Here is a 26,217-nt window from a genome sequence, read left to right as displayed (position 1 = left end):
CCATTGAGGGCCACACGAGTGTTAACTTTCTAGATCCCGTTGAGAAGAAAAATAGTTCAATGTGTTGAACGGCTTATAAAGGAGTTTATAAGCACGAGGAAAAAATAGAAGTATGACTTCTACAAGAAGATTATGTGGAATGTAACTTTTAATTTGTGCAAGTATTCCTATATTAAAAGTTGATCAAGTGAATAATGTATTTGAAAATTGTGATTTTCATAAACATTATTATGGACTAAATTAAATTAATTCAAGTGTTAAATTAATTAAACACTAGTGGACCTAGTAAAATCCAAATAATTAAACTAATTCAAGTGCTGAATTAATTAAATAACATTGTACCTTGTATAGTCCCAATTAGAAATAATTATTGAACTAGTGGGCTTGAGTAAATTCATGTATGGTTTAATTGGTCTCAAATTTGTTTGATATATTTAAATTAAAGTACATGGGCTTTGTAATTGTTACAAGCCCAAATAAAATTGCATGCTTAGGAAGTGAAGGGTTTGAGACAACTTTTTCAACAAACTAAGCATGACATGCACATGCAACTTTTTACTTTCCACACAACCAAGAAAAGTTTTTTTTCTCTCCTCTAAACCACCCCATTGGCCGAAATTTTTAAAAAAATCCTCTCCAATTTTTGCTTCATTTTGTTGACGAAAATATACCCTTCTCAAAGAAAAATTCTCTAATTTTTCTAGTGCAAAATTAGAGTGGATCTACCTTGTTAGTTGTGGACTTAATTTTGAAAGATGGAGTCCATTTGAGCAAGGAGTGGTCTTGGAAGCTTGTAGATTGTCAACCCTTCAAGAGCTAAGTTGTTTACAACTTAGTTGAAGCCAAAACATCAATCCTTGTGATTGATAGGTATATTTCTAAAACACTATATGTATGACATTTGTGTTAGTTTTGGTATTTGCTACACACTAAATGGGTGCTCGGTTTTCTTGTTTAAAATATGATTTTTTGAAATTGTTGCGTCCACCAAAATTTTTTCCCTTTCACTCGTATGAATTGTGGCCACCACACTTTCACAAGAAAAATCCACGACCACATTCTCACCGGATTTCAGAAATTCAAGCAATCTAGTCTTGACGCAAAATTGTTTAAGATTCCTTAGTACGATGAATCTAGTCTTCGATTGTGGACCTGATTAGATGAAAAAAATGAGAGATCCGTTCGTAAAGAATTACAAGAAGTGTTACATCCGCTAAAAACCGAAGTAACCGGAACCAACGTTAAATATGTAAAGTCAAACAAATTTAAACACCTTATTAATGCTTTAAATCATACGACGCTCAAAGAATGATTAGAAAGTTAAAACTAAAATTTTTAAACTTCCCCTGCGCCTTGAGTATGAGAAAACAGTGCTCCAACAGTTTATTCAAACATGATAAACTAATATACTAAAGAAGATTGAGCAAATTTATGCATAATAACAGGTCATTATAGGAATAATTCAATTTAAAGATAAATTCTTACCCGCCACAGGCTGGTGCTGTTGCTGCACGATAAACTTGCAGAAAAAGTCATAATGTACACACGAAGTTCGATTAGTGTTTCGTTTTTTGCTGAGCCAAAGCAAGATCAGTAAATTTATGTTTCAAGGTGCTGACAGAAAGTTACAGGATTATGCATGCAAGTGGTGTAAATTTATATTGGAAGTTAATATTTTGTCACTCTTTCAAGCCATAAATGTCAGGATCACTTTTGATCTATTTCACTCAAGAATTAGCACATCAGTTCAGGTTTTACTTTTATACATGTTGAGAAAAGCACGTGAATAAAAACACAACCACTGGATCCAAACACCATCACCACAACAAAAGAACCAGTCCACCCCCCGCCTTAAGATTCAACAAGTATCTACATAAGGAGTAAAGAAAAAGATATCATCAAGCCTATTATTACTGGGCGAGTTCCCACCGTACACCAGTAATCCCTCATTCCCCTGTCGCTGCCCACCAGCAAATGCACACCATCCCCTCGGTCCTGGATGGTAACCTGAATCTGATCCATCTTCCCATTGTTTCCATACTAGTGTTTCAGTGTCCAGTACATAAACTTTACTCGAAAATTTACCTGCACCTAGGTGGCCTAAATCACTCGGATCAATCTCCCCACCATACACGAAAATGTACTTACCAATTCCGAAGGTTGCAAAAACGCTTCGAGCTGTTGGTTTTTCGCCACTCGTCTCCACTTCAACCCACTCCCCTTCATTCGGGTCAAAGTAGAGCACATCATTAAGTTCTTCGCCAGAGAAACCATAGACGACCCAAATCTTTCCAAGAACAGCAGCCAATCCCGGTCCCCCTCTAGGTTTGCAACTCTCTCCCGGCAAAGGAAACATGATCCATTCTTTATCAACAACGTCATACGCCCACAAATCCTTAAGTCGTCCTTCATTACCACACCCTCCAAATACATATACTCGTCTATCATCTGCTGCCATTGAGTGGTAACTTCGATGAGGGGGACCAGTCGGGAGACTTGCCCATGTGTTGGTGCGTGTGTCAAAAGAATAGAATTCATTAAGCTCCATGTGCGTTGCATCTCTCCCACCGAAAACATATATGGTCTCAGCAATGGATATCATTGTGACACCAACACGAGGTGGGGGGATATCGCCGGTGGCATCAACCACAGACCAAGTTTGGTCATTAAGATCGAACACATATAGGCAGTTATCCACAGGGACTCGAGGCCTGAATTCGCCACCAAAGGAGTAAGCCTTTTCTCCTACAACTGAAATCGCATGTGAGCTTCTCGCTCCAGGTCCTGTCCCATTTTGTTCCAGCTGTAGACGACGAATATATCCAGATAAAATTAAATTTTCATATAAAATTTTGAGGTCGTTGAGTCATAGAAGATCAAGAACAACAACAGAAAAAATATTTCCGGACAAACAAAAAGTTTAAACAAGTTCTTTCCACTCTTATTGACAAGTGGGCTTTAAACTCATAAAACTTCATGGAGGGAGCTTTCTGGCCCGTCGTATTGTATACAAGACCAACCAAAATGATTTTTAGGCCCGAGCAATGCAAGAACAAATTATTTAATGACTACAGATTCACTTGTCTACGACTACAATAATCAAAATCCCATTTTCTCACCACAAAATTTAGCATTATTACAAAACTTCTGGGTTGGAAAACGGAAATTTAAATCAAGAAATCAGGCTTTCAAAATCTCTACAGAAATCAAGAGAAATTAATCACGAAAACAGCACCTATCCTCCAAATTTTATCAGCCCTACTCACAAAAACTAGATAATCTCAACTTCATATAAAATTAAAACCCACAAAGCACTAACAGCAAAAAACGGCGAATATTTGCAGAAATAATTAGAAACTATGAAATGAAATATAGACCTTAACCCATTTGCCTTGTGCAAGAGCCATCGTGAAGAAAAATTGTGCTGACTTCCAATTTTTTTCCACTCTCCCCCAGCACTTGATGATTCATCTGTGACTTTATATTAATAATAAATAAATAATTATTCTGTGCAAGCAGTGGTCAAATTTGCCCTTATACATGGCTTTAAAGTCCCAAATTTGCCCTTAAACTTGGCTTCAAACTACAAAATCCCGAAGTTAAGTTATTCCGTATTGCGGATGCACCTGCCCCAGTAGTTGCAATTTGATCTTTGTTTGAGGATAGCTGGAATTCCTAATTTACAACTAACACTGACTTACGCGTTGCGTGTTTGTATAATATTTTTTTATAATTCATTTGATTTATATTTAAATGAAGATCAAAATATAACTATAAAAAATAATGATGGACTATACTGTAATTTGATATATAAATTAAAAAATAAATTGAAAAATAAAAGAATAAAAAAAATGAGATCAATAAGAATTGAACCTATAACCTAAACCCCAAAAAACAACTCTATCCGCTGAACTACATAAAAATAACATTATAATTTTAACATTTTATTAATATATATAATTATTAAAACAGACCATAACACCAAAGTTAATTAATTTAAATGTCTCAAATTTAATAAAATAGCATAGATATACTGCCCAATCAGACAAGAATCTTATCTCACAAAAACTGGTAATAAAAAAGGTTAAAAAGTACGTTTCCCTCTATATATAATTTTAAAAAGTTTGATACTAAATGATTCAATTTATTATTATCAGCTTAATTGGGATAAATTTTCTTAAGGTTAAATTTTTAATACATTTTGGTGAACTGTCATATTTCAACCCTAATGATTTCCCTATCTTTGTGAGAATATATATTTATACTATTAATAAACAGAGAGTTATGAATAGTTTCAAAATGCTTTTACATTATGATATTAATAAAGTGTCAAATTTTTAAAGCAAATGATTTGTAAACTCAATTGATCAAGTATTTGTTAAGGATTGAGAATGTTGCCGTTTCAACAATCACTTAACATATGTTATGGATTTTTTTATAATTTATTATTTCAAAATTGTAGTTTAATCTCTTGATATTTTTAACAATTATTGTATGATCTTCATTAAAATATAAATAAAATTAATTATATTTTTTTTACAAGTACGCAATACGAACGTTAGATTTATATATATATATATATATATATATATATATATACACTATTTTATTAAAGATCTTCGCTCATAAAAACACCAATTTTTTATTGACACTTTTGACCATTTGCTTCACCCCAAAAATATCTCTGTTTCAAAATCACTTTAGATCTCCAACAAACCGTTCCACACACACAAATCTTCTCTCTGAAAATCAATTCAAACCTGAAAACTCCATGATCGATTTGTTGGCTCCGACCTCCATTCTTCCTGCGAACAGTAGGATCTTTCCTTGCTTTTCTAAAACCACCGTCACTATAATTTTGTTAGTTCTCAGCACAATATTCCTTTTCATCTTTGTAATATCTCACTCATTTTTTAAAAAATGCGGAAATATTTTTTTTTAATAAAAGTTCGTATTTTCGAAATACATTTTTAAAAATGATCTTAAATATTTGACAGTAAAAATAGCGTAGTTTAAAATAACCAAACTCGTCCAAAATCATACGTAAACGTAAAAGTGTAAAATCATAAAAGCATCATCGTAAGAAAATGTTCGTCTCCTCTCAATTGCATAAATCGTAATGCGGAAAACATGCGGTCCTCGGGTTGTATCATCGCACCAGGTCTGCCTACTCAGAGTTCGGCACCTCCAGTCTCCTCAACATTTAGCTCACCTGCATCACACACGCCTAGTGAGTCTAAAGACTCAACACACCTGTACCAGGAATAACAAGTATATATACATAGCACACAGTAGTGAAAAATATCATACTCAACATATCTTTCATGAATTTAAAAGCATAACGTAAACGTGTCGTCACTACAAGAATAAATGCTTATGGTGACATTCATAAATGTCATCATATTCAATATTTAGTGACATTTAAGTTTTAGTGACACCTCCAACAAATGTCGTCTATTCCAATGTCGTCTTAAACTTCCTGACACTTTTTAATGTCATTATAAGATGTTAATGACAACTTCATACGTGTTACTAATTATTCATATAATGACAATTTTAATTGTCAGGAAAACTCATGTTTTAAAGACATTTATACATGCCTTATTATTATAGTATAATGACAAATTTATATGTCAGTTAAAATCATTTATAATGACAATTAAAAGTGTCGTGTATGTTATTTATAGTGACAATAAAAAATGTTACTAATGATAGGTTATAATGTTAATTTAAAATATCTCATTATGTAATCTGTAATGACACTTACAAATGTCTTCTATACTAGTATATGAAGACATTGAAAATTGTCATTAATAGTTGTTTATAATGACTTTTTGAAATGTCTCTATATGAGTTTTACATTGACATTTTTTATGTACATTATTTAATGTTTTATTGTGACATAAAAAATGTCATATTTTATGAAATGTCATCGATTTTCAATATTTTCATGATATAATATTCAAAGATATAAAAAATTAACATAAATACAAATACAAAATTTTAAAATAGAAATTAAATTGTTAATAAATAATTGTCATTAATTTTACAATCATTAATGTATAAGACTAACAAATTTGTTACCTCGAAAAACATCTATACTCCAACAAATGTACCAAATGTATTTAGTTTAAGAACTAGCAAACAATTAAGTCTTGTAGAGCAAAACATAAGCAAACTTGTGACGCATCTTCATTCTTCAACCATCTTATCTTAATCAAAATCCAATATTCTTGTGACCTACAATAAAAATTCATATATTTGTATGAATGAAATAAAATTAAAGAAGCACAAAATAAAGATATTAAAATTTAATTCAAACTAGTGAATATCATACCAAATGATAAACTAGAAAATTATTATTTATCCAAATTCACCTAGTAGAAATCTTCGTCATTAACTGTCAACTGCAAATATAATTGATATTGGTTTAAAAATATACTAACATGACATACATAACAATACATACTAGTTAATTGAAATGATTTGAGCAAATACGTCATTTTGACCAATTTGATCATCCTCCTCATCTTCAGGAAGTTGATTTTCTAGTTCTTTCATTGTAGCCTTCACCAAAAAATCAAAATCCATAATTTATTCATAGTGATTGTGAAAACAAATATCTTTGAAAGTAATTTAGTTGAAGTTTATAAAACAACTTACCAATTTTTCATAGTCAGATGATTCCATATTTTGCAATCCCCTTTTGAGCCCTTCGTTTTTTATCAAACCATTTCCATAAACCTGCAATGTAGTAATTTCACTTTGAAGTATGACAGTATAGATATACAGAATCTTTGATATTTGATGCCAAATGAATCATATATTTATGATTGAATGACCCTTCAAATATAATTGCATACTTTAAAGTCAGCTTAATATAGCTCAAAGGAAGTGCCCCTATTGCGAAACTCATTGAGTTCCTGGCACAGCTCCTCATATTAAGTAAATGTGTCTCTAACTGATATAGTTAGCAGAGTAAACGGGAATAACACAAAGAACCATAAGATAATCGCTCGCAACATTTCAGCAACAAAGGGCAAGGCAAACTTTGTGATCAAACAAAGTTGTATTATATTCCTATAGTTTATCAACGTGTTTAGGCAGTTATGTAGATTTACGATGAATATGCAGGACAAGGCAATATCATCGTGTAAACCTAAATCATTTGTACAACTTCAGCATTAAAATATTTAAGCTTCGAGCTTACTCCAAGGCATTCCATCATCTGATAATAGGCCCTACCATGCAGAGGAGTATGGCCTTGTCTAGACTCTGAGAAATATCTGGTCCTGAGGTTATACAGAGGCTCCAAAATAAGAAACAATACAAACTTAAAAAAAATGCATTCAGAAACTTCTTCCAACGGCTACGTACCATTCTTTGTAACCAGGATCGACAGTGAAACCATACATATCAACAGTGTCACATATGGAAAGAGCGAATTCAAGAGCCTTAAGTTCAGTACCTTTTGCAGCTGATCCAAATGATGATCCCAGCATGAGATATACAGGATTTAGTATTGGAATTTCCTAAAAGTAGAAAGATAAGTATTTAAAATTAGATTTTTCACAAATCACATAGGATCAAACTTAATTTACTAGAGTAAATTGGCAGGTATAAACACCTGGATCATCTTGTTCATGATATCGTGAATTGTTGTTTTAACAATCAAGACTTCCTTTCCTTTATCTGAAAATTCGAATTTGTTAACTTCCACACGAGAATAATGTTAAAGACTAGTGAATCATGTTCATACCATACAACTCTGCAACTTTATCAAGAGCTTTTGCGGAGCCCCTATTGAGAAGGCGGAACGTACTTTTTGTACCTACATTTTCTGAAAAGTTTTGCAAAAAGCACAAGGCAACGGTGAGAGCATGTGGATATCACAAGCGGAAGTTAAATAAAATTAGAATGACAACCTGAATAGGTGCTCCATTTTCTCTCAAAACCGCGTCATAGCTATCTATTTTTTTGCCAAATTTAGTTTTCAAAAGATCGCCAGAGTTATCAATAACAGCACATCGACCAAATTTCCTTGGTACGTAAGGTGGTCCGTCAGGGAGCACCAGAGCAAGTTTCTCCATGCACAAAGTTTTATTCTTACATCGATTCCTGCAGCAAAAATAAAATTGAACTTGGAAAGTGGAGGGATTACAGACATCAACAATTACTGAAAAGTAGCATTCATATTCATAAGTGTTTCAGAGCACCAAATGTTTATTCGCCATACTAAAGCAATAAGATTGAGACAATAAGAAAAACCGAAGTATAGCTGGAGAGCAAACAATCACAAGGCTGGGCATCAAATTTTTCTTCAAATAAAGCCTGTTAAACACCATCCCATCATTGACAGTGTTACAGGTCTATATGGAAATAGTAACTCAACAATGGGTATTTAAGGAGGTGGATTATTCAAAAAGTGGTATAACAGCTAAATATGTAACACTAAGCCTCCCTTTTTACAAAAAGACGTGCTATTTACAAATCAAATAATATTGTTTGTTTTTTAAAAAATTCATTAGGAGGAACGAAAAGTAGTAGGCATCTATCGGCATCAGAAATGTAGTGAATAAAACAGTATTCAGTGATCGGCAGAAATTTATTATCTTCGCCTACGATGATTAACATTAAACTCAATGAAATACAAAGAATCATGCCTACGTACATGATACCAAGGACACACAACTTGGAGAAGTCAACCGAGTCATTATTCTATTATCAACCACAAACATCAACGCATATGATTTGAAGTTAATTTTATGCTTCTGAACCTCTGCTCCACTTATTCAAAGCTTACTATAATGGGCGTTATTCTATTATTTTTTCCAGTTGTGAATGAAGTCAGGAATTCTCCCACTTAAGCTGAGATCATTTATTCTACTGCAACGCAGTAGCAATACCATTCAACAAACTAGAGAATTTCAAAAAATTAAATTAGATTAAAGGTGATAATACAATGTATTTAAAAATCTTTTACGTTAGTTAATCCAGCAAAAGACATTGGCAACTGCCATGTTAATTTGTTGGAGGACAAGATCTTGCGATTCGATCAATAGCCTTAAATAATGAAATTGTTGGTCGTAGGCCTATACATCCGAGCAGACAGCGGAGCATCGGCGGAACTTGCCGAAAGTCACTGTTCACCACTGAAACCGTGAGAAAAAACATGGAAAAGTTGGGCTTGATCGTGAATTAGATTAATGCTCAACAACAGGTGAAAATACTGTCAAAAACTGAAGAAAACTTGTTGAAAGATAAATGAGGAAACCATTTTGTGGGGAAAATTCCCATTGCTGAAAACCGTTTATTGAGGTGAAAAAGAAATCCCGCAAAAAAATACAACCGAAGACTCTAGCCTATTTATACTAAATCAAGGAAGAAGTGCAAGAATAGGAAAAACACGTTTTCTATAAATTACAATTACGACTTTAATAAAACTCACCAAGAACTAGGCTGGAAATCTCGAACAAGACGGCACAAGAAATTGCAGAAACAAGACTCGCTCTAGGGCTTCGAGTCGCCCGAATCGGGGCTCAAATCCTTCGATTCATGGCTTAGACCGAAGCTACATGTCATGAGCCATGATTCACGGTGGCTATGGTGGCAGAAGGTGGTGTTGTGCAATGATACAAGGGATTGGAAGGATGCCGATTTGGGTTGAGATACTAAGATTGTTGGAGAGAGAATTTTTTTTTAGAGATGTATGGCCGTGAGAGTGAGAGTGAGAGATTAAAAAATAGGAAATGAGTGGGAAAAATAAGAACTTTTAGTGGCATTCATTAAAAACGTCATTATAACATATCTAATTTAATATTTTTTTTATTAAAAATTTTATGTGTAACCAATGTCATGATATGTATATAATAACGACATTATTTTAAAAATGTCACTAAGAAAATGTCAGTATAGCCATTTTTTCTTGTAGTGCGTGTAAAATCGTATCGTGTCAAAATATGTCATCTCATGTCATCATATACATATATGTGTCATGTAAAATCGTATCGTGTCAAAGCATGTCATCATATACGTATATGTGTCGTGTAAAATCGTATCGTGTCAAAACATGTCATCTCATGTCATCATATACATATACGTGTCATGTAAAATCGTATCGTGTCAAAGCATGTCATCATATACGTATACGTGTCGTGTAAAATCGTATCATATTAAAGCATGTCATCTCATATCATCATATACGTATACATTTTCTTTTAATTGAATTCAGTTCATTAGCTGTGACTTTCGTATCATCATGTCAGTCTATGGATCCATCTACGTGTAACCACAGTACTGGGCGGCGGGGACACCAGCGACACTCTCACCCGTCAACTGGGCCTTGGCCTATCATATCATCATATCATGTCAATTGGAAATACGATCGTCGGGCTCCCTCTGGGGCCTTCTCCCGTAAACGGGCTCCCTCTGAGGCCTTTTCCCTCACGATATCTCCAATCATATCATCATGTCATCGTATTAGTCACAACTAAATCACTTCCTTCAAAACGTGTTATCATATTCATCACTTAATAAAATAATGCATATACGTAATTTTTCCTTTAAACCAAGCATGCACCGTATTTATTATAATTGCGTAAAAATCATAAACATGATGCATAAACATTTAAAAACATGATAGAAATGTGCTCAGGGCGCTGCCAGGACAAACATCTCACCCCAGGTGCAAAATGACCATTTTGCCCTGGAAACCCAAAAATTACCATTTTGCCCATAGACATAAAATTTCACTTCTTTGACATTTTCTTAATTCCATTGATTCTAACACGTCCCAAATAATTATTTAAGCTTACAAGAACTTTCCCATATTTTTATTTGGCTTAAATCTATGACTTTTAAATTAATCTTTAAATATAACCTATTAATGCGTTTTAATCCCGAATTAAACCAAACCTTAGCATAAAATTCCCAAATTAAAAACTTAGACTTCTAATAATTATTTGAGCTTAAATATAATTTCCCATAATTTTATTAAGCTTAAATCTGGACGTTTCCATTAATCCTTTAACTAACGTTTCGTGCGACGATTAAATCCCGGATAAATCCAAAACTCATTATTTTGATCCGAAGCTTACCAAACTCCTAAAAATGTCCCAAAACATATTTAAAATCATTCCTAGACGTAAACTCGAGCCAAATTCACAACTTAACTAATTTGTTTTAAAACTTGAACCGATGTCCCGGTTTTAACCCGAATCAAACGGAAACGTAACCAAAACTTTCCCAACTTTTTACCACAGTTAAGGGACATCTAAAAGGCTCTAAAACCACCAATACCAGACCAACAAATCATTCGAACCATCCCTGCACACTGCTGGAAAAAGACACTAGTGATCCTCGAAACCATATCTCACCATACCCACCATATATCGACCCTAGCTCTACACCGAAGGAACCAGCTCCTAACCCATCTCTACCTGACCACCCTAGGACCCCTCTGGACTCAATGGACTCACGGACCTAGCCCCATACAGCCTACACTACAAACGCTATCGCTAAAACCCAAAAACACCCTCACGCGGCCGCCTCACCTCAACACCGCCAGCTGTTCTAAAGGCGTGTCCAGCAGGTTGTGACCCCTTCTAAGCCATGGTTCAGACCCAGCAAGGCTGGTCCATGGCCTGGAACAGCCTCTCACGCTGCCGGCTCACTCCACAACTCGATCTACCCTCAAAAAAATGTGGCCCCTCTTCCCATCTCCCCGATCGGCCCTTTTACCACGAGCAAGCTTCGATTCCAACCTACTATCCCTTCCTTCTCGACGCTTATGGCCCCTCATGGCTCTCATCAGCAACCCCTTGCACCAGAAAATTAAACGTGAAATGCAAAAGAGTGATACATGCATGGACCGAAACAAACAAAACATGGAACTCGGATCTGCACATGCCGAAGGAAACCTCCATAAACAACACACATAACAGAATATATATGACGTAAATGATGCAGAAATAAGGGTACGAGGGCGTGCCTTGGTGATTCCTACGCAAGAATGACGAAGAACGAACGTCGGGAATCAAGCCGGAGAACTTTATTGCAAGAGCAAGAGATGGCCGAAGCCTTCAGCTGGTTTTTTTTTTTATTATTATTATTTTCCTAGAATGAGGATGGTGGGAGCTGCTGAAACCAAGATAATGGAGTGGTTGAAGAAAAGAGAAATGGAGAAACGCCGGATGGATTAATTCACAAGCACAAATGAAACCGAGGCAACCAGCTGCAATTCATGGAGAGAAATGCTGCTGAACCCACGTACATAAAGAAGAGGTGAGAGCGGGTCGGCTGGTGGGAATATTAATAATGAGTGTAGGGTAGCTTTAATTTAATTTTAAGTATAGTTTAGGTTAATTAAAACTTGTACTAATGAGCCTCAATTAAAATAAAAAGGTTTTTAAGCCCGATAAATTAAAATTAGGAATTTTCTTGAAAATTCTCCGGTTCGGTCCATGTTCCTCGTTCGAGTTCGAAATGAAACTTAAAAATCATAGTTCATGAACTTTTAAAATTTCATGAATTAAATCCTATCATGCAATAATAATGCATAAAAATAATAAAAACAATTAATGAAATAAACATATATTTTATGCTTTAAAAGAATTTAATAAAATACCAAAAAAATTTAATTATTTGCATGCACGTGGTTCACGTGGACTTTTTGATTTTCGGGACGTTATAATCTTACTCGATAGAAGTTCTCCCTGTCTTTCGACGAACGGATGGTTTGTCCTATTCTTTGCCCTCTTCGTATATATGCGCTTTAATCTCCACAGCATTTCGATTTTGGTTCGCTCCTCGGGAAAACAGACATAGGGAATATAGCGAGAGAGATCTGTACAAGTGAGAGGTATGTTAATCTCTCCCTTCTTCTCTTTGTTACCGTCGAATTCCTTTGAATTTATAAATTTATGTTTCGCATATTTTCGGTGAATTCCCTAGGGGTGTGTTTTTTTAAAATTTTGCCCACCCTCAGACTATTAATTCCCTAGGTTAATCTCTCTATTTTGCTTTTTTTTTTTTCGATGTTCAATGTTAATATTGTCGTGATTTGATTTTTTTGATTTGTTATCATCTATCTAATTTTATTTTATGTTTGTACAATTGGTGTGAAAATGGTGCTCAATTTTCTTTATCGTGTTCTTCTCAAGTTTCTATGAGTTTTTTTAATGATTTTTAATGTGTTTAATTTATATATATTTGAATGTGAATGTTCTAATTTTTGTCTTCACATGCTACCAATATCTTGATTAATTGTTGATGTTTGATATGAGTCTCTCTTTGTTCTAAATGAGATGTCTGTGTTTGCTTACGTTCATATCATCTTTCAATTTTTATTCTCTGAAAATTGAACGTCCAACTGGAGATTGTAGTTTTGTATTCTATGTTTCCCTACAAGCAGGCTAAGATACCTGGTTTTGTAATATAATGGGATCCGTTAACTACGTTAGAGTTCATGATTTCTATGTAATATTCTATTTACTATGCCTTCAATTTTATTGTTACAAAATAACATTTACATGGTTGAATTCTTCATCATTTTCAATTTAAAATTTTAACAAAAATAACAACTTTTTTCGATCTTCTTTTCTAAATCTATCATATTTAATAATTTTGTTTTACATTTTATATTATATTTATCAAATAGTTAATCATATTTCTATTTAACATATCGAAACATGTTTTAAGTTTCCATGACTTCATGTTTCTTATTTCCACAAGATTAAATTTTTTTCATCATTGCTGAAGGGAAATAAGATTTCGATTTTAAATGATATATTTTATTTATTTGCCTAATAGAGTTTTCCTTGTTAATTTGATTGAGCAAATATTTGATATGATTTTGCCTTCCTTAGATAATGAGATCTTAATTCAAGAGATATGATATTAGTGTTTAAAAAGAGTTTATTCCTAATAAAAATTTCTCACTTTCCTTATATTTTAGGTTTCCTTGAGGAGATATGATTCTTCACCTATAAATAAGAAGAAAAGCTCATTGATAGCCGCCGCTTCAATTTCGACCATACATACACACACGTTGTAGAGATTTACAGAGAAAAATTATTCTCGAAGCCGTTGCTGTTTGGAGTGGTGATTCCCGTGTTAAGTTGAATGGTGCCAACATCTATTGACAACATCCGTAACGATGTTGACTGAAGATTGCATCTAGTTGATAGTGGTTTCCGGGATCAAGTTTTTGCTTTCTTGTTTTAGTTTTATTCTGGTTGTTTGTTTTTAGAAAGCATTTGTTTTCTCAACTTGTTGAGAAAATTGATTTTTGTCATAATCACTAGTGTTAGGTTTTTGTAAACGATTTGGTTTTTCTAGTGATTAATTTTTGCCATAAGGCACCGCACAAGTATTTATACTTGTGTATATTTAATCTTGTCCATCTATTTATTTCAAATCAATTTGTGTTATAAAAAGTTAATTTTCCGCTGCATATAGATGTTGTCCGAGATGTTGTAACATCTGGCACAACATTTAATTCTGATAAAACACAAATTTACTGTTTTACATCATATACTGAAAGTCTTATTATTTGTAGCATCTGTCGGACAAAATAATCCTAACAAGTGGTATCAGAGCGGGTTCTTGATATACTAAGTGCTGATTCTGGTTTTTTTTTTGTTTTTGTTTGACAGAACTAATCCGATGGACAATTCATTTGCAAACGCAGCACTTCGACCACCAGTTCTAGATGGTACCAATTACAGCCTATGGAAGGTCAAAATAAGATACTATATAAAATCTCTAGATGAACGGGCATGGCAGCGTGTCATCAATGGATGGACTCCACCAGTCATGATAGATCAAGAGGGTGACAAACGGCCAAAGCCTGAAACTGACTGGACTGCTGATGAAGTGCAAAATTCGAACCACAACTCAAAGGCTTTGAATGCTATATTTACATCGGTTGACATGAACATGTTCAGTTTAATCACAAACTGTACTTCGGCTAAAAGTGCATGGGATATTCTCCAAAGTCACTGTGAAGGGTCTGAGAGTGTGCGACGAACCAGATTAAGGATGCTTACTTCCAAATTCGAGATGATGAGGATGGAAGAATCTGAAAACATACTTGAGTATGATCGTCGCCTACGGGACATTGCTAACGAGGCATTCAGTGTTGGAGAAGCTATCTCAAATGAGCGCCAAGTTAGCAAAGTCCTCCGTTCTCTGCCGAAAGATTCAACATAAAAATTTGCGCAATAGATGAGGCTAAGGACACTTCTAAGATGGCATTGAAAGACCTTATCGGTTCATTACGTACTTTCGAAATGAACTTGGACATGCAGAAGAAGGATAAATGGAAAACAATTGCACTGCAAGCTTCAAATGACTCCTACAATGAACTCCTTCAAATATCTCAAGAAGTCAATGATTCTGATCTCTGCGAGGATTCTATCTCCTTTATCACAAAAAAATTTGGTGATTACTTGAAAAGAATCCGAGATAAAAAGAAGAATGCACAACCATCTAAATTTCCTAGCCTGCCTGCACCTGAAAAGTCACAACAGTACCCTGCCAAGCAACAATTTCAGCCACGGAATGAAGGCAAGGGACAATACAATTCAAAAAGGTACGATTCAGTGCAGTGTAGAGAATGCAAGGGCTTTGGACACTATGCCAATGAATGTGCTAACCGACTGCGAAAAAACAAAGGCTACAATGTGTCTCTAAGCGATGAAGAATCCGATGCTGAGGAGAAATCCACTGATGAAGAAACTCAAACCTCCTTGACTGCACTATTTACAGAAAATTGCTGGCTGCAGGTGAATCCTTTAGGTGTTGCCCTAGGTGTTGCCACACCTGGCCGCAACATCTGCAAAAATTCAGTATGTTTGAAATCCACAACTTCTGGAAATTTGAGTGGAGATGATCAATCAGAAGCTGATTATGAAGAACTCAATCTTGAGAGTGTGCAAAAGCTTTATGAAGAGCTGTTTGAAGATTGGACCAAAAGAAACAAGTTGAACTCAAGTCTCATGAAGGAGAACGTTGAACTAAAAGCCGTAGTTGCCAAACTTGAAGTAATTTTGAGCAAAAAGGACTTGGAACTTGGTAAGACTAAAGAAGAACTTCAAAAGGCAACTGAAACCTTGTCCAAGTTTAATTCAAGCACATCCAAGCTTGAATCCATACTTTTGATGGGAAGAGATGACAAGAAAGGCTTAGGGTTCAAAGACAGTGTGTTTGAAATAGGTGAATCTTCCAAGTCTACGGTTTTTGTGAAGGGAAAAGCTGATACATCTCCACAACCACAATCCAATTCACCAATCAAAATCTCTTCATCAAAAAGACAACATGCTGCACCAATTGCTAAGAAAAGAAAACGCAGGTATGTATGTCATTACTGCTTTAAGCCTGGTCATATCAGGCCCTATTGTTTTAAACTCAGGGATGATCGCAAGAATCAAAAGTCGAGTCGGATGTTGCCCCGAATGTTGTCCAACACTTTCCACAACACCTCCCACCATCGACCTACAGTAAGACAAATTTTGGGTCCCAAAGGTAAAAACTCATTGTAAAGTTGTTCATACCTCGTTAAAAACTAACACTGCAGGTCATTGGTACTTTGATAGTGGAAGCTCCCGTCACATGACTGGATCACGAGAATGTCTCACCAATTATGTTGAGCAAAAAGGTGGCAAAGTTACATATGGAGGGGGAGCTAAGGGAAAAATTGTCGGAAAGTGTACTTTGAAAGTTGAAGGACTACCAAAGCTCCACAATGTGCTTCATGTTGAAGGATTAAATTTAAATTTGATAAGCATAAGCCAACTGTCTGATGATAATTTGCTTGTTAAGTTTGATAAACACACTTGTGAAGTTTTTGATGAATCTATCAAGTGCATAATGACAGGTACAAGGTCTTCGGATAATTGCTATCAAATAAGTGAGGAACTTTCGTGCAAACATGTGCAAATCACCGAACTTGACCTTTGGCATCAAAAACTCGGACATGCAAATTTCAAAACCTTGAAGAACTTGAGTAAGTACCATGCAGTTAGAGGTATGCCTAATCTTTCATCTGGAATATCATATGTGTGCGGAGATTGTCAAAAGGGAAAACAGACGCGTGTGTCGCACCCAGTGTTGCCAACATCTGGGACAACATGCTGTCTGGAATTACTGCACATGGATCTTATGGGTCCCATGGAAGTAGAAAGCATTGGAGGTAAGAAGTATTCTTTTGTGTGTGTTGATGATTACTCGCGGTTTTCATGGGTGAGCTTCATTAGGGAGAAATCAGACACTTATGATGTGTTTAAACAATTGCTCACAAGAATCTCAAACTTCCACAATTTAAAAGTGAGAAGGATCAGAACTGATCACGGTAAAGAATTTGAAAACATATCCTTCTCATCCTTCTGTGACAGGAAAGGTATTTCACACGAATTTTCAGCACCAAAAACCCCACAGCAAAATGGCATTGCCGAACGCAAGAACAGGACTCTGCAAGAAATGGCAAGGGTGATGCTAGCCTCAAAGAATATTTCAAAGCGTTTTTGGGCTGAAGCCCTTAATACAGCATGGCATATATCAAATAGAGTCTATTTAAGAAGTGGTTCAACCATGACTTCTTATGAAATCATTATGGGAAAGAAGCCTAACCTTAAATATTTTCATGTTTTTGGTTGTGTTTGCTACACTTTGAATGACAGGGATCAACTTGCAAAGTTTGATTCAAAGAGCGACAAGTGTTTGTTTTTGGGCTATGCCACAAATAGTCGAGCTTATCGCATGTTTAATCTAAGAACTAGGACTATTATGGAATCCATTAATGTGGTGTTTGATGATTGTGCAGATCTCAAGAGGAAAACTGCTGAAGATGACGTTGAAGACCTTCTCGACAATCCAATCTCACTGGAAAATGCAGATGTTGCCCCAGATGTTGCAACATCTGGCACAACATGTGACACTGAAGACACTGAATCTGAAGAACCGCATTGCAATGATGATACAGTAGATGATGGATCGTGTATTCCAAGCAAAATTCATAAAAATCATCCATCATCTCAAATAATTGGAAACATGCGTGGAGATGTTCAAACTCGGAAGAAAGAAAAGATTGATTACCGAAAAATGGCTGGACTGATTTGCATGAGTTCTACATACTCACAGGTTAGATTTTCATGTTTTATATCAAATATTGAGCCTAAAAATGTTGACGAAGCTTTGAAAGATGAGTTTTGGATTAATGCTATGCATGATGAACTTGAGCAATTTGTTCGAAATGATGTGTGGGACTTGGTTCCACCTCCTGACCATGGTAACATAATTGGTACAAAATGGATTTTCAAAAATAAAACCGATGAGTCTGGAAACATCATTAGAAACAAAGCAAGATTGGTTGCTCAAGGGTACACACAGGTTGAGGGGGTTGATTTGATGAGACCTTTGCTCCTGTAGCCCGTATTGAGTCAGTCAGACTACTACTAGCCGTTGCATGCTACATGAAAATCAAACCTTTTCAAATGGATGTTAAAAGTGCATTTTTAAATGGTATTTTGAGTGAGGAAGTGTATGTTAGACAACCTAAGGATTTTGAGGATCCACACCATTTGGATCATGTATACAAGTTGAAGAAGGCACTTTATGGCTTGAAGCAAGCACCACGTGCATGGTATGGGAGATTGACTGAATATCTACTCGAAATTGGCTTCAAACGAGGTAAGGTAGACAAAACTCTTTTTATTCAAAAGTCCAAAGGTGAGATTCTTATTTGTCAAGTATATGTTGATGATATAATCTTTTGTTCTTCCTCTCAAAAGCATGCTGATGATTTCGTTGAGTGCATGTCATCTACATTTGAAATGAGCATGGTTGGTGAGCTAAATTTCTTTCTTGGTTTACAAATTAAACAAATGCATGATGGCATCTTTTTGTGTCAAAGCAAGTATGCTAAGAATTTGATTAAGAAATTTGCAAATAAAAACCCAAAACACATGAAAACTCCTATCGGATCGAGTGAGAAATTGTGCAAAGATGATGTTGCCGAAAATGTTGACAACACCTTATATCGTAGCATCATAGGTAGCCTCTTGTATTTGACTGCCAGTCGCCCTGACATCATGTTTAGTGTTTGCTTATGTGCTAGATATCAATCCAATCCTAAAATTTCTCATTTGAAAGCTGTTAAACGTATTTTACGTTACATAGCAGGAACAATTGAATTAGGATTATGGTATACACACGAAACCAACTCAAACCTGGTAGGATTTTCTGATGCTGATTGGGCTGGGGATTTAGATGATAGAAAAAGCACTTCTGGGGGGTGTTTCTATCTTGGCAATAATCTGATTTCTTGGCATAGTCGAAAACAGAACTGTGTTTCTCTTTCCACTGCTGAATCAGAATATGTGGCAGCTGGAAATGCTTGCACCCAACTTTTATGGATGAATCAAATGATAGAAGATTATGGGCTTAAAAGTGAATCCTTAGTCGTGTATTGTGATAATTCTAGTGCAATTAACATTTCAAAAAATCCAGTACAACACTCTCGAACATAGCACATTGACATAAGACATCATTTTATTCGAGATCTTGTAGAGAAAGGATTGATCCAAATGGAGTTTGTTGATACAAATAACCAACTGGCCGACATATTCATCAAAGCATTGGATTTTGAGAGATTTTCCAACCTTCGGAAATCTCTCAGCATGTGTTCTGCCTAATCATTCTTGGATGTTGTCTCAGATGTTACAACATCTCGGACAACATCTCATTTGCATATACATTTCTAGGACTTAGACATTCTGCATTGCATTCATACTGTGATATGATGTGTTGAACATGTGTAGCATAATTCTCTGTTGCACCTACAATTCCTTGTTATCAAACTTCACACCTTTACATGTGAACTTAGTCACAGAAAGATTTGAAGTGTGGTCACTTGACTCTAACCAATGTGACAAGTAAACGAAGTAAAATTAAAAAATCAAGTGATGGGTCTGTGATTAGAAGGAAAGATGGAAAAAGCTACATAAAAGAGCCCAATGAAGGCTGTGCTTTTAGTGTGGGAGCTACCCCTTCTAAAATTAACACATAAATAGAAGAAAATGGAAAAAGCTACCTAGAGGAGTCCAATGAAGACTGTTCCTCTAGTGTGGGAGCTACCACTTCTAGGTTAAAAAGATTATTAAGTCACTGAGTGTGAAGATTATCAAATTTTATTTTCAGGAACTGTGGGTGTTGACTGGAGATGTTGCCAAAATTTGTGACAACACTTCATCTGTAAACATATCTCATATTTGCTCTCATGTTTTTATCTATGTTCCATTTTGTTTTTAGGCATCCATAAGTCATGCATAAACATAACAGTGTGAATTGGGTAATGAGGTTATTTGTATTACAACAAAGACGCTTTGTGACAAATCCAATCTTCGCAGGAAATCGAATTAATGTGCACCTTGATGGTAAGTGGAGCTATAATTCGATGTGGGTTTTATGTCTGGAGTTAATTTTTGAACTGATATTGCACAAAATTATTGCGATAAACTCTGAAGGCAGTAACGGTTATTTTTCTACCCATTGTTCTTTTTGAATAATCTGTTACTAATTTTCTTACCGTTGTACTGTGCGCTCATTATTATCTCTGTGAGTTACACCGCCTAATTCATCTCTGTTTACTTAATCGGTTCTCTAAATTTCACAGCGGCATCTCGAAATTTTTCTCTGAAGGAATATTTCATTGTTTCAAAATTTTTTTACTTTCCTCCCTGTTCGTAAATTAATTTTCGATCTACCATCAATGGCAGGAAAGGGATTTGACCCCCATGATATTCGAAGTGAAATGGGAAACACAGATGATGTTACAACACCCACTGTAGAATCGCCGCTACCTTTGATACTTGCTGTTGAAGACGCAGTGCCCCTGGAGATTATTCAGCCAGGTGAGCCTGGTAATCCTAAGGATATTGATAACCCACCTATCATTAGGGTTTTCGATCCTCCCTCTCCTCCAAAAAGACGCTCAAAACGACAAGCTGGTATAACCCAGACCTCACGCCGGGCAAACGTTTCCGATACAAGGGTCAGCCATCTACTCGCCCCTCGGTGATTGATCCAGCAGACACCTCCGGTGATGACTCTGATGATGCGAATTATGAGTTTGTGGCCCGCAAGAAGAGTGCCCCTCCGCCTACGGAAGGCAAGTCTACCTCCATCAATGCCTCTAACACCACTGAGCAAACAACCCATGTTCCTCCACAAGAGATCTCGCCCTCCACTGCAGAAGAAATCACGTTGGCCCAATTTATGGCCAACCTGAAAAATCAGAAAAGTGACGCCCCTGTCGCTCCTGTTGCTCCCCAAGAAACTGAAAAGTCCACTGATTCCAACAATTCTGCTGATACTCCTGCTGCAGTCAATGAAGCCCCTGAAACAAACGAGGCAGTGGACGAGGATACTGTCAACGATGTTGCCGACACCTCTGACAACACTGATCTTAGCGAGTATGATCTAGACGGTAGCTACAACTCCAAGTTTTATACTGAGAAGTCACTCTCCAACTGGGATCTCTATACCAACAGGGAGTTTGTTGAAGAACGCAACGCTGATATGGCAGCCTTCTCCCGAAACAATTTGATCGAGTTTCTTAAAACTCGTGGTCTGCTCTCTACCGTCTCATCTGTATTGCCCTATTGCCATAAAGCTGTGGCTGAATTCTATGGCAATCTCTCATCGGGGGTCAGTGATCCAAGATCGGCCAAATTTGGCAAGGTTTTTGTGCGGAACAAGATATATAACTTTGACCCGCAAATCATTAATGATTACTACAGCACACCATCTGTTCCTGAAGGCCCTTCACCAGATCTTGATGAGGTAGTCTCTGTACTAACTGGTGGATTGATTGGCAAATTCCCTGCCCATCCACACAAGGTCTCAGCTGCTAAACTCACGACCCTATACTCTGTCCTGCACAAGGTTGCCACCTGGAATTGGACGCCGTCCACAAACACCACGGTGGTTACCAAATCTCAAGCACTGACTCTGTTTGCCATTGGCAATGGCACTCTTAATTTTGAGCGTATGGTATTTTACACTGTGATGCAGTATGCTGATGGGGGATTAAAGTCATCCAAACTCCCATTTCCCAGTCTGATCTATGGGATACTGGTGTCTCAAGGTTTTGTTCGCAATGTTGATGAGGGTCTGTCTGATTTTCGAGAAACAATCAAAATTTCCAAGGCCCTGTTCAAAGGAAACCGCAAAGTTGACCTTCCATGGAAAGACTCATCCAACGCACCGACTGCTACTGGACCATCTCCTGCGTCTACCTCTCGACCACCTAAACCTGGTTATGTGAAGATTACCGTAGCGGGTGCCCAGACCCATCTCGATCATGCTATTAAGAAAATTGCCCAGGCTAAGGCCGACTTGGCCTACTATGAGAGTTTGGCTGCTGCCATCAGTGTCATGTTAGATATGGCCGTTCATGGACAAAAAGGGGGAGATGAACAAACTGGTGCTGGTCGTCTGGGACCAAGGATGATGAAGAGGAAGAGGACAGTGAGGATGAAGAAACTGAGGATGAGGAGGATGAAGATGATGATGTTTAGATTTTGTTGGCTTAAATGTTTCTATCTCTGCTCTTAATTGTCTATTAATATTTCTGTTTGTATTCTTGTCTTGGCTAATATCTCTAACTGTCAATGGAACTGCTGCAGGTGTTGTATTAAGTGTTGCCAACAATTCTAACAACACCCCGTACTAACAGTATTTTTTTCAGGGGGAGAAAATCTAAAACTCAGGGGGAGTTGATTTGATCTTAACAAGAATATATGAGAAAATCTAAAACTCAGGGGGAGTTGATTTCATCTTAACAAGGATAAATGAGTTTGATCTCATTTTGTCCAAGAAAGGCAAAAAGGGGGAGAATGAAGGGAAATAAGATTTCGATTTTAAATGATATATTTTATTTATTTGCCTAATAGAGTTTTCCTTGTTAATTTGATTGAGCAAATATTTGATATGATTTTGCCTTCCTTAGATAATGAGATCTTAATTCAAGAGATATGGTATTAGTGTTTAAAAAGAGTTTATTCCTAATAAAACTCTCACTTTCCTTGTATTTTAGGTTTCTTTGAGGAGATATGATTCTTCACCTATAAATAAGAAGAAAAGCTCATTGATAGCCGCCGCTTCAATATCGACCATACATACACACACGTTGTAGAGATTTACAGAGAAAAATTATTCTCGAAGCCGTTGCTGTTTGGAGTGGTGATTCCCGTGTTAAGTTGAATGGTGCCAACATCTATAGACAACATCCGTAACGATGTTGACTGAAGATTGCATCTAGTTGATAGTGGTTTCCGGGATCAAGTTTTTGCTTTCTTGTTTTAGTTTTATTCTGGTTGTTTGTTTTTAGAAAGCATTTGTTTTCTCAACTTGTTGAGGAAATTGATTTTTGTCATAATCACTAGTGTTAGGTTTTTGTAAACGATTTGGTTTTTCTAGTGATTAATTTTTGCCATAAGGCACCGCACAAGTATTTATACTTGTGTATATTTAATCTTGTCCATCTATTTATTTCAAATCAATTTGTGTTATAAAAAGTTAATTTTCCGCTGCATATAGATGTTGTCCGAGATGTTGTAACATCTGGCACAACATTTAATTCTGATAAAACACAAATTTACTGTTTTACATCCTATACTGAAAGTCTTATTATTTGTAGCATCTATCGGACAAAATAATCCTAACAATTGCTACGTCAGCAAATAAATTTGTATTTCAGGAAGAACTAGATATCAAGAATGGTAATATTAAAAATTATTTGTTGGCATGGTGATATTATTTATTTTTCGCTCTTGATTTATATCGCGTACATACAATGTATGTGTCTTGACATCTACATCTTATGTGTTATTGATTTTGGGCATTTCATTTCTTAGGTACACGGTATTCCCGATTGAAAACAAAACATTCAAATCAATTATTTCCCCTAATAAACACGTGCAACTTGATCGAGTGTATTGTGCACACTCATTTTTCCAAATTTCTCACTCATTATCTTTCATCCTTTCATCCTTTCAACTGCCTATATATCATTTATCTTTCCATGTCCCTGCCTCCAATATTTTGCTTGAATTATTCGTTCTCTGGTATTTCTCTTGCAATTTCTAAATATTGTTTGCAAAGACTTCATACCAAATGACCCTAAGTGAAAAGGTTATTTTTCACTTCTTCTTTCTTTCTCCTTTGAGTATTTATTTCAGGAAACCTTGAAATTTTATTACATTTTTTAAAATTTTGTTACTACCAGTCTGGTCCTTGGTTTGACATGAGTGAAATATTTGGATTCAATCATGTTTAATTTATGCGTTTTGAGGCCTATACCCCTGAATAAGCAGATGACTTGTGGCTTGCAAGGTACCTTTAGGTTCTTTTTGTCGTGTTATTGGTTTTGTAGTTGTTTAAATATTAAAGATTGAATTTTTATGTTGCCCTTCTGAAACTATTTTGAGATTTTAAATGGTATCAATTTTCTTTTTAGGTTTCTGGAAAACTTCTATATAATCTGACCAGTTTAACTTATTTTCTTCCTGTTGCACCTTATTTGCATCTATTCAATGTTTTGTGGTTTGATCTGCTAACTAACAATGGAAAAGAATTTATCCTTCTTCCGTAATGTTGAAAATTTTCGGTCTATTTTTCAATTATCATTGAAGTTGCTAAGAAAAAATGTAGTTGAATTGATATGGTTTTATTTTAACCTTTTTGTCTTATAACATGTGCATCCTATCGAATGCTACTGACGTGAAGCCCTCAAATTGTAGTCATCAGGATGATCATTAGATACAAAAAACATAGCATGAGATTTGCGACTTATCTGACACCAATTAAATTCTTCTGTTCATAAACGATATATGTGTGCAACTAGGTTATGTCACTTGTATGTATTTCTGATACAATTTTGTATCACTCTATATGAGTACAGATGCAAGGACATTGTGGTTTGATGTTTTTCGTTTGTTTCAATGATATAAATTTTAAACCAACTTTTATAACTATAGTTATAAATCATTATGGTAAAGTTAATAATTATTTCAAAAACATTTATATGATGAGACATCACATTTGTGATCTTTGCCATTAAAGCAGATGTTTAATTGCATAACAGTATGTATTTGCATAACCCAAAATATTCACCTATTTTGGTATGTGTTCTGTTGATGTTTTCGTTTGTTTCAATGATATGAATTTTAAACAATCTTAATAACTATAGTTAGAAATCATTCTGGTAAAGTTAATAATTATTTCAATAACATTTATATTTTTAATATTGAATCACAACTATTTTGAATGTTATTTTAATTAAATCGTAATAACTTGGTTGTGTATCCTACATGATAAATTTTTCAGTCATTTTTTTTCTTATTTAATGTACGTTGATTCTGTTTCGGAATATTCTTGCATTTCTTAACTGCTTCGTGGGTGTTACTTCTCATTTTGATACCTTCTACATCATTAAGGCTCTTGAATTTGTGGTACACATGTTAATTCAAGCAATATAAAAATGGTGTAGACTTCATTACAGGTTGGGTCATCATTTCATGTATTCATCCCTCATCTCTGCACACCCAACCAAAAAAAAAAAAAAAACAAATCAATGTTGTTAAAAAATGTCTATTTTCTATTTTATCTTATTCTTCTTGGAACCAAATTGAATTCGATAAAACACGAATTCATTTTTTGATATGTCTGAATTCGACAGCACAAATACAAATTTAGGACGAATCGATGAGCAAGGGACATTGTGTATTATCAGATTTCGGCAACAAAGCGAAAGGTTTGATTTATCGAAAATTCACAAAAAATTATTTCTTATTTTTCCCAATTCACACGGTTTTTCATTTTCACCTTTTATTTGATGAAAATTATCAGTTGAAAATAAAAACATCTAATTGTTCTATTTGGTATTCATAAATCACCGTAAAGGAAACGCAGGAGAGCAAAAACTTATGCGACGGCCCTTAAAGGTAATGGTTATCTACTCACTTTTTTATTTTCTTTATTGTTATAAATTTTGTTTTGGTTTATGGGTTTAAATGCAAATGGTTTGCAAAAGAAGCGTATATTTAAGCCTTCCTTGCAATTCATCCATTTTGGTATTATATCTATTTGATTTACTGATGTTGTGCAAGGTTTCCCGTTGTATAATAATGGTTCTTGATATTATACAAAGTTTGCACC

The 26,217-nt window shown here is 35.4% G+C and overlaps 3 protein-coding genes and 1 long non-coding RNA gene across 4 annotated transcripts; 1 reads left to right on the top strand and 3 right to left on the bottom strand.

The window, feature by feature from the left end:
* Positions 1–1,699: 1,699 nt before the first annotated feature.
* On the bottom strand, positions 1,700–3,507 carry LOC142527415 (thiohydroximate-O-sulfate sulfur/sulfate-lyase (nitrile-forming) NSP5). Its single transcript, XM_075632216.1, has 2 exons — positions 3,378–3,507; positions 1,700–2,803 (listed from the first exon to the last, which is right to left on the bottom strand). The coding sequence occupies exons 1-2, from the start codon at positions 3,405–3,407 to the stop codon at positions 1,859–1,861; spliced, it is 975 nt and encodes a 324-aa protein (XP_075488331.1). The 5' UTR covers positions 3,408–3,507; the 3' UTR covers positions 1,700–1,858.
* Positions 3,508–6,519: 3,012 nt separating this feature from the next.
* On the bottom strand, positions 6,520–7,918 carry LOC142525964 (sialyltransferase-like protein 2; the record flags this gene model as incomplete). The annotated part of the gene is made up of 6 exons (XM_075630245.1): positions 7,760–7,918; positions 7,628–7,692; positions 7,378–7,532; positions 7,211–7,292; positions 6,664–6,744; positions 6,520–6,567 (listed from the first exon to the last, which is right to left on the bottom strand). Coding segments are annotated over exons 2-6 (384 nt in total), but the record flags the coding sequence as incomplete, so codon positions are not given.
* Positions 7,919–8,028: 110 nt separating this feature from the next.
* On the bottom strand, positions 8,029–9,716 carry LOC142527931 (uncharacterized). Its single transcript, XR_012815564.1, has 3 exons — positions 9,449–9,716; positions 8,984–9,152; positions 8,029–8,118 (listed from the first exon to the last, which is right to left on the bottom strand). It is a non-coding gene; the product is annotated as an uncharacterized LOC142527931 (long non-coding RNA).
* Positions 9,717–14,664: 4,948 nt separating this feature from the next.
* On the top strand, positions 14,665–15,210 carry LOC142525963 (uncharacterized). Its single transcript, XM_075630244.1, has one exon. The coding sequence runs from the start codon at positions 14,665–14,667 to the stop codon at positions 15,208–15,210; it is 546 nt and encodes a 181-aa protein (XP_075486359.1).
* Positions 15,211–26,217: the final 11,007 nt, after the last annotated feature.

The sequence above is a fragment of the Primulina tabacum genome, chromosome 15 (assembly GCF_025594145.1).
Source record: "Primulina tabacum isolate GXHZ01 chromosome 15, ASM2559414v2, whole genome shotgun sequence".
Taxonomy (NCBI): Eukaryota; Viridiplantae; Streptophyta; class Magnoliopsida; order Lamiales; family Gesneriaceae; genus Primulina; species Primulina tabacum.
Note: the sequence above shows the minus strand (reverse complement) of the source record. Positions and strands in the feature narration are given on the sequence as shown.